Below are 14,188 nucleotides of genomic sequence, written 5' to 3'. Positions count from 1 at the left end.
AGTATTAGACTGCTGTGAGTGTCATAAAGATTGATTCGAAGCAAAAAGAGGACTGAAAGTTGTTGTTTTTTTTTTCAAATTGAATCCTTTTTGAAAAGGTGGCCATTCATTTTCTGATGTAATATGCCACTTTTAAGCACCTCTGCAGGCCGGATCGCGATGTTCCTGCCAGGTCCAAGTAGAACATTACCCGTTGTGTAACCACGTCTTTTCAGCACCACGGACAGCGCCAATGCCATAAAAGAGATCTACTGTGCATGCTAATATGGCTTCATGCAAGGGACAGTGCTCAGTACTCCTTTCATTCATTCTGCACTCACTTCTCTGTCCCCCGGATCTAATTTGCCATCGTTAGAGCGGAACATTCAGCAAATCTTTGTGTCCACCGGGTGAAATCTGGGCTGGTGGTGCTGAGTTCTCATAGTCCCCGCACACCCTTTTTCTGATAATTCCCTGTTTGTCAAACACCAGTGATGCCTTTAATGTCCCGTCTCTGCTTTTCTTTCTTTCTCACTCTCTGTGGCTTTGGCATGGGGTGAAGTTGCAGGGCCGTTTCACTGTGAGGTCTGGCTTGAAAAGGTTTCCTTGGCGAACCTGCAGATAAAAGTATCACTGCCTCTCGCTGACTGTCTATCACTAACGCACACACACATATTCCCGGGATCAACAAGTCATTTCACAGCCTACTGGGTGACCTGATGTGATACCAGTGCGATTTACTGACAAATATGAGACAGTTGGGGAAAAGAGTGTTTCCTTACCTTTCCTCCTTCGCCTCATGCTCCACTTGCTCCAAATAGAGGAAAGATGAAAACCAACACTGTGGGCTTTGTTGTACGGCAGAAACCGGCAGCATTAAACTTGCATGACTCTTCACACACTCTCCCTCTGGTACCTGTTGAAGCTGGGCAGAGGAGAGGGAAAAACGCGTTTTTCCAAATATATTTCTGTTTGTTTACGTAGTGAAATGTGATAATGTTTGTCTGGAAACCGAGTTCATTATAATGTGGAAATCTGAGCGGACCAGGGTGTTGAAGCTGTTATGTAACCAAATGATATATTATCAATTTGAGCAAACATTTTTCTCTTTTCTTTGGTTTCATTTTACATTGTTACTTAGGGCTATTTGTAGTTATGTGCATTAGATAAAAAGAGAAAAAGAAATGTTAAAAATTATTTTATATTTTGATTATGTATGGCTTCTTGGCACTTATGAGACATATAACTGATGACATAAAACATGCACAGTAAATAATTTGGATAATTTAAAAAAAATCTTACAATCTTCTTGTTAGGTGTCACCAACCACAGTGGCTCATCATCCTTCATCGCACCCTATTGTTAGCACCCTAACCTCCACTGTCCTCTTATGTGGTCATTCTCTTTTCCTTCTGCCTGACAGCTCCATATTCAACATCCTTTGTCCATTAGATCCACTATCCCTCCCCTGCACATGTCCAAAACATCTCAGCCTTGCTTCTCTAACTTTGTGTCTTAATTGTTCAACCTGATCTGTCCTTCTAATTTTGCTCATTCTGGTCACTCCCAACAAAACAACTTAACACTTTCAACCCTGCCAGCTCTGCTTCCTGTCTTTTTATTAGAGCCACCATCTCCAAACTGTACATCACAGCAGGTCTCATCACCATCTTGTAAACCTTCCCTTTCACTCTTGCTGCTGTCCTTCCGTAACAAATCACCCCTGACACTCGTCTCCACCCACTCCTCTCTGCCTGGACTGCCTGTTGCTTTGACCCCAGGTGTGTAAATTCATCTTCCTTCACTCACACTTGATCTACTCCTTGCAACCTTACAGTTACACCTGTCTCCCTCTCATTCACTCATGTATTCTGTCTTGCTTCTACTGACATTCCTCTTGTCTTCAGTGCATACCTCCATCTCTTAAGGCTCACTGCCACCTGCTCTTTAATCTCACTATAGATCACAGTGTTGTCTGCAAACATCACAGTCTCCTGCCTTACCTCATCTGTCAACCTGTCCATCACTCTTATAAGCAAGAAGGGGCTCAGAGCCGAACCCCACCTTGAACTTGTTCTGTCACTCTTACTGCACACCTCACTGCTGCCTCATGTATGTCCTGCGCTATCCTCACATACTTCTCTGCCACTCCTGACTTCCTCATGCAGTACCACAGTTCCTCTCTTGGCATCCTATCAAATGCTTTCTTCAGCTCTACAAAGACACAGTGCAACTTCTTCTGACTTTCTCAATACTTCTTCATTAACACTTTCAAAGGAAACATTGCATCTGTAGTGTTCTTTCTTGGCATGAAGCCACACTGCTGCTTGCTGAGCATCACCACTCTTTGTAACGTAGCTTCAACAACTCTTTCCCATAGATTCATGGCATGGCTCATTAACTTTATCCCTCTATAACTTTATCCCTTCATCTACTTTTTGCAATGTATTGAGTACTATGATGGCATTACAACATTATAGACAATTTAAAAGTAAGAGGGAAACATAATATGCTGGGAGAAGATTTTGCCATACCATATGTAAACGAGACCAGGGATGTTCCTAGGGTTGTTTCTCACTTTGGCTGAAACACAAAAATCATAAAATGGGTCAAAATTCAGTAAGTGCAGTTGTATACAAGTACTATGCGCCTACTACCTTGTAAACATGCACTGGGAGACATGACTGCCTGGTAACAATAAGAAAAACTCGATTCAACTGGGAGGTAATGAAGCTAACAAAATGCAGGCTGGCTACAAGCATAAATATGTTTTATTCTCATGAGAGTTAGTAGCAAACAACAATGTCGCACACATCCTGAATTTTAAGCTCATCTTTGCAACTGGACCAAACCACAATAAGTCATATGAGGAGGATTCCCTTTTTCAAAGCTTAAAATGTATTGTTTTGCATGTATAGTTATAAAAAAAAAGTTCCAGGACAGAATTTTATATTATTATCATATAGTCTTATTAATGATGCATTGAGGAGGGTTAAATTGTTATTTACCTGGAAAAAGAGGAACTGGAGTCTCTCAACTTTAAGGGAGGGGTGGTACAAATAAATGCCCTTCCTAGTTAGGCCCATCCCATAAGTGTGGTCCTCCAGTCCTCTCCTCTGCCCTGTCAGTGTTTGTTGTTGTGCTTCTGTTTCTCTCTCTCCTCCTCACTCCTCCCCCACCTGGGGGGTACTCTTTTTTGCAGTTTCCCACCTTTGGCAAACACACCTGGCTGCAATTTATTCACCTGCTGCTCATCATCTTCATTTGGGCTTACTGGGTGATGTTCTTCACTGGATCGTTGTACTTATCACAGTTAGTGTAGCCTCAGCTCTCTTTGTAATTCCTGAATCCCTCATCGTGCTATGCTGATTCTCTAATGTGTGTTTCCTCTCCTATGCAGACCCTCCTGGAACCCCTCCTGTTTCCTCTCAAACCCTGTCGAGCGAGCATGAGTGTGAGTGGACATCTGTGTAGAGTGAGTTTGGATGTGTGTTCCCTTCCCTGGATTCCCTGGAGCTCTCTTTCTTCCCACCCCCACCATATTTGCTGTCTACCTGTAAATAAACTCACTTAATTGCATTATTCAGAGTCCTGTGTTTGAATCCTCCCTGTTCGATCGTGACATGATGTGTCAATCAAACACCAATAAAGCTGATGTGTATTCGTTATAGTCGTTTAAAAGTAGTTTAATCTTGGATTTGTGCCAATACTGGGATGATTTGTACATGGTCATATTGTATTTTTATATGTACAACATTTTTACCGCAAGACCTTAGAATTTATTTCGTTAAACAAGCTGGGCAAAATAAATTAAATACAATACACAAACCACTCTAAAAATTTATTGAAAGACCTGCTTGATCATTCAAAAAAAAGACACGAGCACGAATTAAATCCAAAACCTGAATAAAAATAATTAACTGTGAAATATGTTACATGAATTCTAGGTATAGAACACTCTAGAGGCTAGTAAGTGGCAACATGACAAACTAAAACACTGGGAACATGAGTGAGAAAGAGTATTTTTTCAAAATTGGCACAAGCAGAGCTGATAAACAAGGTCCCCAAAATGGATTTTTGTTTTGGGGCAAGTTGACTTATTTCCACTTGTTGCTGCCTTGCATGGATATAAACCATTGTTAAAGAATACAACAGTGATACAGTTATATTTCATCAGCACGATATGTTCCTGGGGCAAGATGTTATTTAGAGTCTCAAGTGTGATTTCAAACTCTATTTGGTGCTCAAAACACTGCACGGGGGGAAAGATGAATGAGACATGTCCTCAGTGTGTCCCCAAAGGTTGTATACAGGTGTCCCACATGCACTCTTTATCTGCATTACGGTTTCCTATTAACAGTTTCTCCCTGTGGATGTATTTATTATGATTATGTACATTGTAAGGGATTAATATTGAGGATAGGATTAAGCAGGAATCAGAAACCCAATTAAGCACCCCTTCATCTTTGCTAGCGGAGCTGTGTCTCTGTTTCACAGTGTGAGATCGCTTCTCCTGTTCGCTCAACACCTACTGCCCTCTATTTGTTCTGGCCCTCCTTCTACCAAACCCTCTGTCTCTGCATTTTAAATGTGCACACATCCGCTCTTGATCCGTTTCCTTTTCGTTTATCTATCCAGCTCCACCCATTTCCTCCTGCCTTCACCTTCATCCTGGTTTTCCTCTGATCTTTTCCTCCCACTGCCTTACTCTTCCTTTCAAATTTCATGTCTCTTTGAGGTAGACAGCAAATTTGCCATTTTGCCCCCAAACATACAACCCGCACTATTAAACCACATCAATGATTCATTCCCGAACCGAAACTTCAATTACACTAGTAAAAGACTGCGGGAGAACATAGTGGTTCAACTGAGGGGTGAGCCAACAACGACTGCCAATTTGAGTAAGGGTGAGTGCTCTTCTGTGAGGAGAAATGGTTTATGTCTATGCATGTGTGTGTGTCAGTGTGTCATTGTGTGACTGTGTGCAAATGTAATCCTAAGTAATCTGGCAGTACAAACCCAGGTAGCACAGAGGGTGCTGAAATGCTAGGAAGCTGTGTGTTAGTATTCCTGGCACAGCTCTAAAGGCATTAATATCACCTTTTAGCACAATATTCACAAACAAGTAGCAAGACAGTGACACGAGAGGAGAAGAACGGTGGAGAAGAAAGAAAAGAAGAAAGAATACAACAGAAAAAATAAAGACAATCGATTGTAGCAAAGCTGGAAAGGCTGTAGGGAGTACACAAGTGTGGAGAAGTGCGAATGTTTACGTGAGATTTGGGCTTGGCATGCTTTGTGTCTTTGGAGTTGAAACAAATTAATGACATGAGTTCATTTCTCTGACTTCCTCTCACCCTCTGCTCTCTCCACTGTACAAAGACAGTGGTCTATGGAGAGAGACTTATCTAGAAGCAACAGAAGCACTCTGCATGTGTATGTACGCCCAGTGTGTGTGTCTGTGTGTGTGTGCCTCTATTTAAAAAGTGAGTGTGTCTGCGTTTGTAATCGTATATGTGTACAGTCTGGCAACATTCTGCACATGTCTGGCAAATCCACATAGTGTGTGTGTGTGGGTGTGTGCATGCGTGTTTCGTTCTGTGAATGCGTTTTCTTGGTTTATTTTAAGTCATGAATATATATTCTGATACATTTATATGTAAACTCATTGGACACTTTATTAGGTACACCTTGCAAATGTTAGGTTGCACCACCTTTTGTTTTCAGAACTGGCTTAACTCTTTGCGGCACAGGTTCAACAGGTTGCTGGAAACATTCCTCAGAGATTTTAGTCCATATTGACATGATAGCCTCACACACAGTTGCTGCAAATTTGCCTTCCTACAGTAAATGGACTGGTTTTTATATTGTGCTTTACTACTCAGCTTAAGCACTCAAATCGCTTTATAGTACAAGTCTCATTCACGAATTCACACACACGTTCAGGAATGTACTTTTTTTCTATGCCTAAGTGCTTTCTATCTAACATTGATATATTCATCAGATTCAGACTCTGATGAATGCACAGAGAAACTAGGATTCATCTTCTTCAAGGTTCGACGTGCTGGGCATTCAGAGAGGTTGTTCTGCATACCTTGGTTGTAACAAAAGGCTATTTGAGTAACTGTTGCCTCCCTATCAACTTGAAGCAGTCTGGCCATTTTTCTATGCCCTCTGGCATCAACAAGGCATTTTCACCCAGAAAACTGCCACTCACTGGATATTTTCTATCCAAATAAACACCAACAACTATAGCACATACAAAGTCACAGAAACAAAGTTTCTTCCCCATTCTGAGGAATGGTTTGAACTTCAGCAGGTTTTCTTGAGCGTGCCTGTCTGCCAAAGTGACTTGAGTTGCTCCCATGTGATTGACCGATTAGTTATTTATGTAAACAAGCAGTTGAACAGGTGTACTTAACAAAGTAGTGAGTGAATATATATGGAAAACACTAGATCTTTAAAAAGTCTAAATCTTTATCTTTAAAGCAGCTGAGATTTGCTGGTTGTTTTTTTTTTTTTCAAACATCTGGGTATTTCTGTATTGGTATGTCAGTGCTTTTGTTCACTCAGTCCACAGCTATGATTCATAATTATATAATTTTATAATGCCAAATGTTTCTGATAACCTCTAGATTATAATTACTTCAGTGGGCTTTTTTAGACAAAAATGTAGAAACGGTAATGTTATGAAATACACTTACATGGAGTGTTCGCACTGCATTTGGGGGCAAACAAATATTGCTTCCCTCAGGCTGAATTGTGAAAACGTTCCATGGAGATGCCTTAATTTTTTATCTAGTAACATCACTGTCACAGTCTGGCGAGGGCAGACTGTATGAATTGAAAAAGGACCCAAAATGCAGACTCCAAGGAACAGGGAACAAAACTTGAATGTTAACAAAAAGTGAGCCGTTTAATATGGCTGGTAAAAAAGGTACAAACAAAGGGCAAGGCAAACTGAAGCAAAATTAACACAAACCTAAACTGGGAAATCTAAACAAACAATAAGAAAAACCTAGACAAGAAACTTGGAAGCATGGCATAGGAAACATGGCGTGGACAAGAAACGACCTGACAATCACACACTGAAAACAGAGGACTTAAATACACAGGAGGTGATTAGGGGAAGTGGAGACACATGAGGAAACAGCTGGCACACATGAACATAATGACGTCACAGTGGGAGAGTAAAACTGAACATGATGAACACAGAACACCAGACCTCTTCACAATAAAACAGGAAACATAATGAGACATAGACATGACAACCCGAACTTGACAACGTAAGACACAGACATGAAACGCATGAAGAGCAGGGGAGATTTAACATGGTTGGAAACACGAGGGGAAAATAATAACTAGAAACACTTAGGCATAATAATACAAACTTGATAACATAAGACACGCAGCATGAAACACGAAGGGTGAGGGGAAGCTTAAATACAGGGGAAGAAAACACAAGGAGTCTAATAACCAAATGAACTTAGATAACCTAATGAACAAAATAAACTCAAACTTAAAACGCTGGGTCAAGAGACCCAGGACCATGACAATCACTGAGACAAGACTTTATTTGTGCAACAATGTGGTTTCTGTCTAAATACCTGCAAAAACAGTGGCATTCACATCAGTGTTAACAAGGCTTTGTGATTATTGTTAATTAGCCAATACTAGCTAAAGTAAACAATGAACAAGACAATATTAGAGATCAGCATGATCAACTTTCTGTCCTTACCCAAGTCAGGATGAAGATTTCTGTTGTTGTTTCATAAGAAATCCAAACAAGGAAATGCTCTTAAGTAGTAAATTATTTCACACTAAAAAGATTTTAATGATTAAATGTGAGATTGAAGTATGCAGAAGCAGAGTTTGAAAATACTTCAATTCATGCATATTTTACAAAAGGTGTACATTTTTTATACATATGAGCTGAGAACTGAATTACACTTGTTTTTGCATCACACTAAGTTTGCATTTCCCATTGTGCCTTCTGGTCTGCTATCCCTCTGTTCTTTTCCAAAGAGAATTTTGGCTGATCAGCAAATCAGAATACATTTGTGTCCTCTAAAAGACCTTGCACCCTCAGAAACAGAACAAAAGAAAAAGAAAAGAAAACACTCACTGTAGCTGTAGCTCTGCACAGAAATTGAATTCCAAAAATAATCACTTACTCCTGCAAATATAATCTAGAATCACAGTAAAGTGATATTCCGCCACACAAATATCAATCTTATCTTAAGCCAGCCTAATAAACTGTCATCTACGCTGCCACCAGTTTTTCATAACAAATCCCTCACCAACACCACAACTCATTAGCATCTTGCCTGAGGTTTTAAAAAAAGGAGGGAAAAAAAGGACATCTTCAGCCCTCCTGTGACAACAAATGTGGCTCAGTTTTCATGATCGAACTCACAAACACATTAAAACCCAGATCTTCAAGGTAAGAAGAATATTTATTTATTGTTGTTCATGAATTCTGAGTTTCCTCAGGATGACTAATGGCAGGATAGTAGTAGATTCAGTCAAGGACCATCTGTGGTGGAGAGCTGCACTGATTAGCCCAAATAGTCTCCCAACCTGCTGTGGGCATAAGCAGCTGCCAGAAAAACATGCACACATGTATCCCGACTCAGTGTGACAGTGTGTGTTTAAGCTTGTATGTGTGTGTCTCTAAACATGTTAACACACATCAAAATCTGAGCATCTGTGTATTCAGGAGAGAAGAGATGTGTGGGAATGTGCGTTTTTCTTATGTGAATGTATGCATAGATGTGTGTAATTAAGTGTGTGTTTGTGTTGGCATCCGCTTAATCACCTCCCTGTGAGACACCGAGGGTTTGTACAGGTGATTGAGGTGAAGTGTTAATCAGGACCTCTGGAAAGGTTTCAGTGAATATATTTGTGCAAGACAGAGGAAATATGCACTCACTGCCCAGGTGAATTATTGTTTGTGCAGCTGCATGCATGAATATAAGTGATTAATATGTGCATAATATGCTGTTTTCCACATTAAATTCTGCAAGACTGCATTTGCACGTTGGTATCCACAAACACGTTTGTTCTTTAGCCTCTGTACTGTAAATCAAACCAATCTGGTTGTGTAAAACAGTCTCCTTCTAGAGGATTAGAAAGGCCTAATTTTCCTGCACTTTTGTTTCCTCCAAGGGTCTCAATTGACATTCAGAGAGGAGGGACTCAGTTCTAATTAGGTTGGCTGACACATTCCAAGATTCAACCAATCAATGATTCGCTAATGGGCTGTCAGTCAAATGACAAAGCCTGGGACAGGTCAGGGTCGCTAGAGGAATGCCTTAATTTCTCAGCAGAATGGGACAAAATAGGCCAAATAGGAATCCGGCCAATGAGGGCAATTACAGAAAATGATGAGGTCCAATAGTAGGACATGAGGCATAATGAGCCACGGGATGGTGGAGGGAGGGCTGCTGTGAGCTTTTTAATCATTTAAACTTTCCCAAGGTAGAAGTTTGAGCTTGCCTGCAGCTCTTTTTGCTTTTATGTTCTTTGCTGGTCTTTGATTTTCACAGCACGTTCAGATTAATGTCTCCAGCACATTACAAGCTCGCTGTTATCATAAACACCAACAGAAAGATACACGTGTATCAAGTGACATCTGCAGATTTTCTGGTGTCTTTTATCTCAGTTGATGCGTAACACCTGTTGCTGATGTACATAAAAGACAAAGACGAGACAGATGCCGTTTTGTAGTAGGCCAGGACTTGAAAAAGCTTGTTTGGTTTTGTTTCATCGCTACGGAAGAGGATTAGGGCCACTGGAAAAAAAAAAAAAAGAATTCTGACTTTAATCTCAGAATTCTGACTTTATTCTCAGAATTCTGACTTTATTCTCAGAATTCTGACTTTATTCTCAGAATTCTGACTTTAATCTCAGAATTCTGACTTTTTTCTCAGAATTCTGACTTTATTCTCAGAATTCTGAGATTAAAGTCAGAATTCTGACTTTAATCTCAGAATTCTGACTTTTTTCTCAGAATTCTGACTTTAATCTCAGAATTTTGAGGTGGGCACCTGCAGGCTTCCAGCTTCGGTGACAGCGATGTGTCCAGTTTGGCAGGTGGAGAACTAATTCACTAAATATGGTGGATATAAGTGACTTTTTGCGTGGCCGAGGGGTCCCCGAAGATGCTATTTTATTAATGGAAGAGCAGAAGGTGAGTAACAAAAAAGAGAAATAGTTTGGTGTCTCCTATTTTTACAGGAAAACAGTTACGGTACAGTTACGGTTAGCTGTTAGCATGCTTGTTAGCTTATAATGTTATATAGGAATGAACGTGTTTCACGATGTTACAGTATACTAGGTGAATTGACGTTTTAACTGTTGTTGATCGCAGGATCATCCCAGATGGGTTCGTTGCATTTTATTTTATTGTTCTACTATTTCAGAGTTTTTCAAGGCAGTTAAGCGGAGCTGTGTTACAGATGCTAGCCGCCTGCCAATATCACTGATATATTTGATGTGTACAAGTTACACTTAGTACAGCGGAGGAGAGAAGCTGTAATGAATGTTTATGCGGATATTTCACTCAGAAAAATGGGTGGCGTTCATACACAGCCACCGACACAGCCCCGGTTGTTGTTCTGACGGTGGCCGACTGACGATCCCCTCACAACATGTTAGCTAACACAAACTAATGTAGTGCATGTAACTGTGTATACGTTAGTGGTACAGTGTCGGAAGAAATGAGCAAACTGTTTATAATGTCAGAATGACATCATCTTTCTCCTATATATAAAAGTGCTGGCTGAGGAGCGCTGCCGGGTTGAACTTTGACCTCGGAGTGACGTGACGTTTGTTCGCACAACCAATAGAAGTGCAGAAAGTCGCAAATCAGGCATATTGTTCGCATAAACACAAAAATAAATAACGAAATAATCCCGATATTGTGCCAAAGACTGATTTACAATGTTACTTTGTGTTCTATGTGTAATACCTTTGCTTAAATGACTAAATGGACTGTGTATTTATGACTCTGCGTTATAGTCTTACATACATAAGTAACATTCATATGTACAGATAAAAATGTACAGAGCTATGTACACAAGCGTGTACACAAAAGTCTACTGCTGATCGAGCTGCTCAGTGGTCGTACAGTCTCATGCAGAGAGCGTGGAGGTGTTGTCCATGGTGGATGTTAGCTTAGACAACATCCTCTCCTCCCCAGTCTGCTCAGTGGACTTTAGCAGACCGCTAAAGCTGGCCCTCCCGACCAGTTTGTTAAGTTTCCCCCTGTCCCTCTCTGCCATTCCACCACTCCAGCAGACCACAACATAAAAGACAGCAGACGCCACCACAGTGTCGTAGAACATCCTTAGAAGACGTACTACCTACATCATAACCAATCAAGTCCCGCTTTTTTTTAAATACAGAAGAGGATTTATTATTTACTGAAAGGCTATGCCTTAGTTTGCTTCTTTCATTATTGTGTTTCGCCCTGCATAAAATAGATAGCTTTTCTGATAACTACAGTCAATACTCTCCTACTGGCATTAGCGGTGACCTAAGAGGCTTAACTTTAATATTGCTTTGCAGTGTAAATGTTGCAGAAAATGACTGTCTTTTCTTTCTTCCTGTGTGCAGATTGACTGTGACGTCATAGCGCTGATGGATGACGCAACTTTGGCAAACTACATTCCCTCGTACGGAGACCGAATTGCCGTCTTCAATTTCTGCAAAAGCAAGCAACCACTGTCAAAAAGAAAACTAGGACTTCTGCAAAAACTTCGTGAGAAAATGAAAACCAGAAAAGAAAGTCCAAAGGAGAACACTTCACATACAGATGCAGGAATAAGACAGACAAAGAAGCAAAAAGCAACACGCAATGTTGAGATAGGATGGATACATTGTGATGGAAAAATAGCCAAACAGGTGAGAGCGAAGCAGGGAGGTGGCACTAGAAAAATTCAAATGGCCACTGATGCTGGATTAAAAGATATTCTTCAGGAAGGAAAGAAACTTTTTTTTCCTAATGGCATATCTCCTAAGGGATGTGAAACAGATTTTGAGTTTGAGGTTTGGGACTTTAAACAGAACCACCTTACTGATGATACCTGCCAGTCTATTGGCAATATGTATGAGGCAGCGAGACTGACAATGTTACGCTTCTACATTGCAACAAAACCAAAAGATCCTGAAGAAGATGCCAGCGAGACATCTGAAGTGGTGTTTGTCTCAGAAAGCAGTGGCAGTGATATTAATCCATTGCAAGTGGGGGAAGTCAGGGGTAATTTTGATGAAGTCATCGCTGGTTCAGAAATTTTAGATGATCCAGAAATTACTTTTGGTCCAATTTTTGATGCTGAAGAAGATACAGAAGACACATTAGTCTATGAGGGTTTTCTTGTACCCCTCAGTCCACCTAATTCAGAGAACATAATAACAATCACCATACGTCATACTGACACTTTACATGACATGATTACTGCTTTCTCTGATGAGGAGATTTTGACCAAAACACTGAATGTGAAGCGCATACTTCCAGACAACACAGAAGAACCAGGCACTGGATCAGGAATACTAAGAGATGTACTCACATGCTTCTGGCATGAATTTTATGAGCGATGCACCCTAGGTGCAACCATTAAAGTGCCATTCATTCGCCATGATTTTCCTGCTGAAAAATGGAAGGCAGTTGGGCGAATACTCCTGAAAGGTTACCAAGAATGTCAGTATTTTCCAAATAAACTTGCAATCCCTTTTATGGAACAAGTGCTTTTCAGTGGTGTTTACAGTGATCTTAAAGCACACTTTCTACAGTTTGTCAGCAGCCAAGAATGTGATGTTTTGATGGAAGCAGTAAAAGATTTCTCTGCAGTTGACTTGGATGATCTTGTGGAAATTCTTGACAGTTATGGCTGTAGAAAAAGAATCACTGCTGAGACTCTTCCTACAATCCTTGATGAAATAGCACACAAAGAGCTTGTCCAAAAACCAATGTTTGTTATTGACTGCTGGCGGGAGATCATCGACCCCCATATCTCCCTCAGTCCGGAGGGACTGACCAAGTTATTCTCTGAACTGCAACCAACTTCAAAAAAAGTGTGCCAGCTGCTGAAATTTGCTGTGGATTTGACTCCACAACAAAAAGAAGTGAAAAATCATCTCAAAAGATTCATCAGAGAGCTGGATAACATTAAACTTCAGAAATTTATGCGTTTCTGCACCGGATCTGACCTTATAGTAACAAACAGTATTTATGTGGAATTTCAAGATATGACAGAGTTTACAAGAAGACCAGTCGGACGCACGTGTGGGAATGTTCTGCAGCTAGCTAACAGCTATGAAAACTTCCCAGATTTTCGTTCTGAATTTAATGCAGTTCTTGAAAGTAATGTCTGGGTGATGGACATTGTTTAGACTCTCACAGCAATGCGCTACATTTGAACTGCTCATGCACACTAGAGCATAACTGTAAAGAGATGTTAGGAATATGTATTTTTATGTATTTTGAACTTATACAGTATACTTTTTTTAATTAGAGAGAAGTTTCTCATCTCTGTTAGAAGTCTAGTTTTGGCTAATATTTCATTTTCTTTTATCATTTTGAGTTTTACATAATACAGTCACAAAACAAAACGAACAGGTACACTGTTTACTACCATATCCAGAGCTGTCTTCACCAAATCCAAGCTTTCCAGCTGTAAGACAGAAACCTTCAGCAAAAGCATGAAGAAAGATTACTTAAGATCTATAAACTATAATTAAACTGCTCTTAAACGTTCTTTAATGCACCATGTGTGGTGTGAGAGCTCAGCACAGTCAAATACTTTTGTAAGTAATTAGTAGAAAGACTAATTCATTCAGATGGTATTTTCTTATTAAAGAAAAAAAATGTTCTAACCATATTTATATTTTCTATTTATGCAGCTAAGACATTACGTAGCATGAGCACATGCTTTTACCTGAATAAGATTGAGAAAGCAGAATTGGATAAGACTTTTGTCCAAAAAATCCCCTGTGAAGTGGCCATCATCCTGAAAAGTTTGAAATAAGTTCATCCAAAATTGTGCACTCTGTTTGCGTAGGGTAGCCCACCATCCTTCTATACGTTGGTTGGCCGTACTTCTTCCGTAAAGGAAACTTTTCTCACCTGCAAAACTGTCTGTGTGGTTTCTCCGTAAAAACATCTGCATTTGTTCGACACAACCATTTTCGGTACCTCGGTCAGCAC

The 14,188-nt window shown here is 40.2% G+C and overlaps 1 protein-coding gene across 1 annotated transcript; it reads left to right on the top strand.

Moving 5' to 3' along the window:
- The first annotated feature begins 9,985 nt into the window (after nt 1-9,985).
- LOC146646718 (uncharacterized) lies at nt 9,986-13,810 on the top strand. The gene is made up of 2 exons (XM_085391960.1): nt 9,986-10,171; nt 11,599-13,810. The coding sequence occupies exons 1-2, from the start codon at nt 10,097-10,099 to the stop codon at nt 13,372-13,374; spliced, it is 1,851 nt and encodes a 616-aa protein (XP_085248086.1). The 5' UTR covers nt 9,986-10,096; the 3' UTR covers nt 13,375-13,810.
- Nucleotides 13,811-14,188: the final 378 nt, after the last annotated feature.

The sequence above is a fragment of the Rhamphochromis longiceps genome, linkage group LG19, assembly GCF_057381845.1.
Source record: "Rhamphochromis longiceps isolate RC_006_pf linkage group LG19, R_longiceps_female_GT1.1, whole genome shotgun sequence".
In the NCBI taxonomy this organism is placed as follows: Eukaryota; Metazoa; Chordata; class Actinopteri; order Cichliformes; family Cichlidae; genus Rhamphochromis; species Rhamphochromis longiceps.
This window is presented reverse-complemented; position numbering and strand designations above follow the sequence as displayed.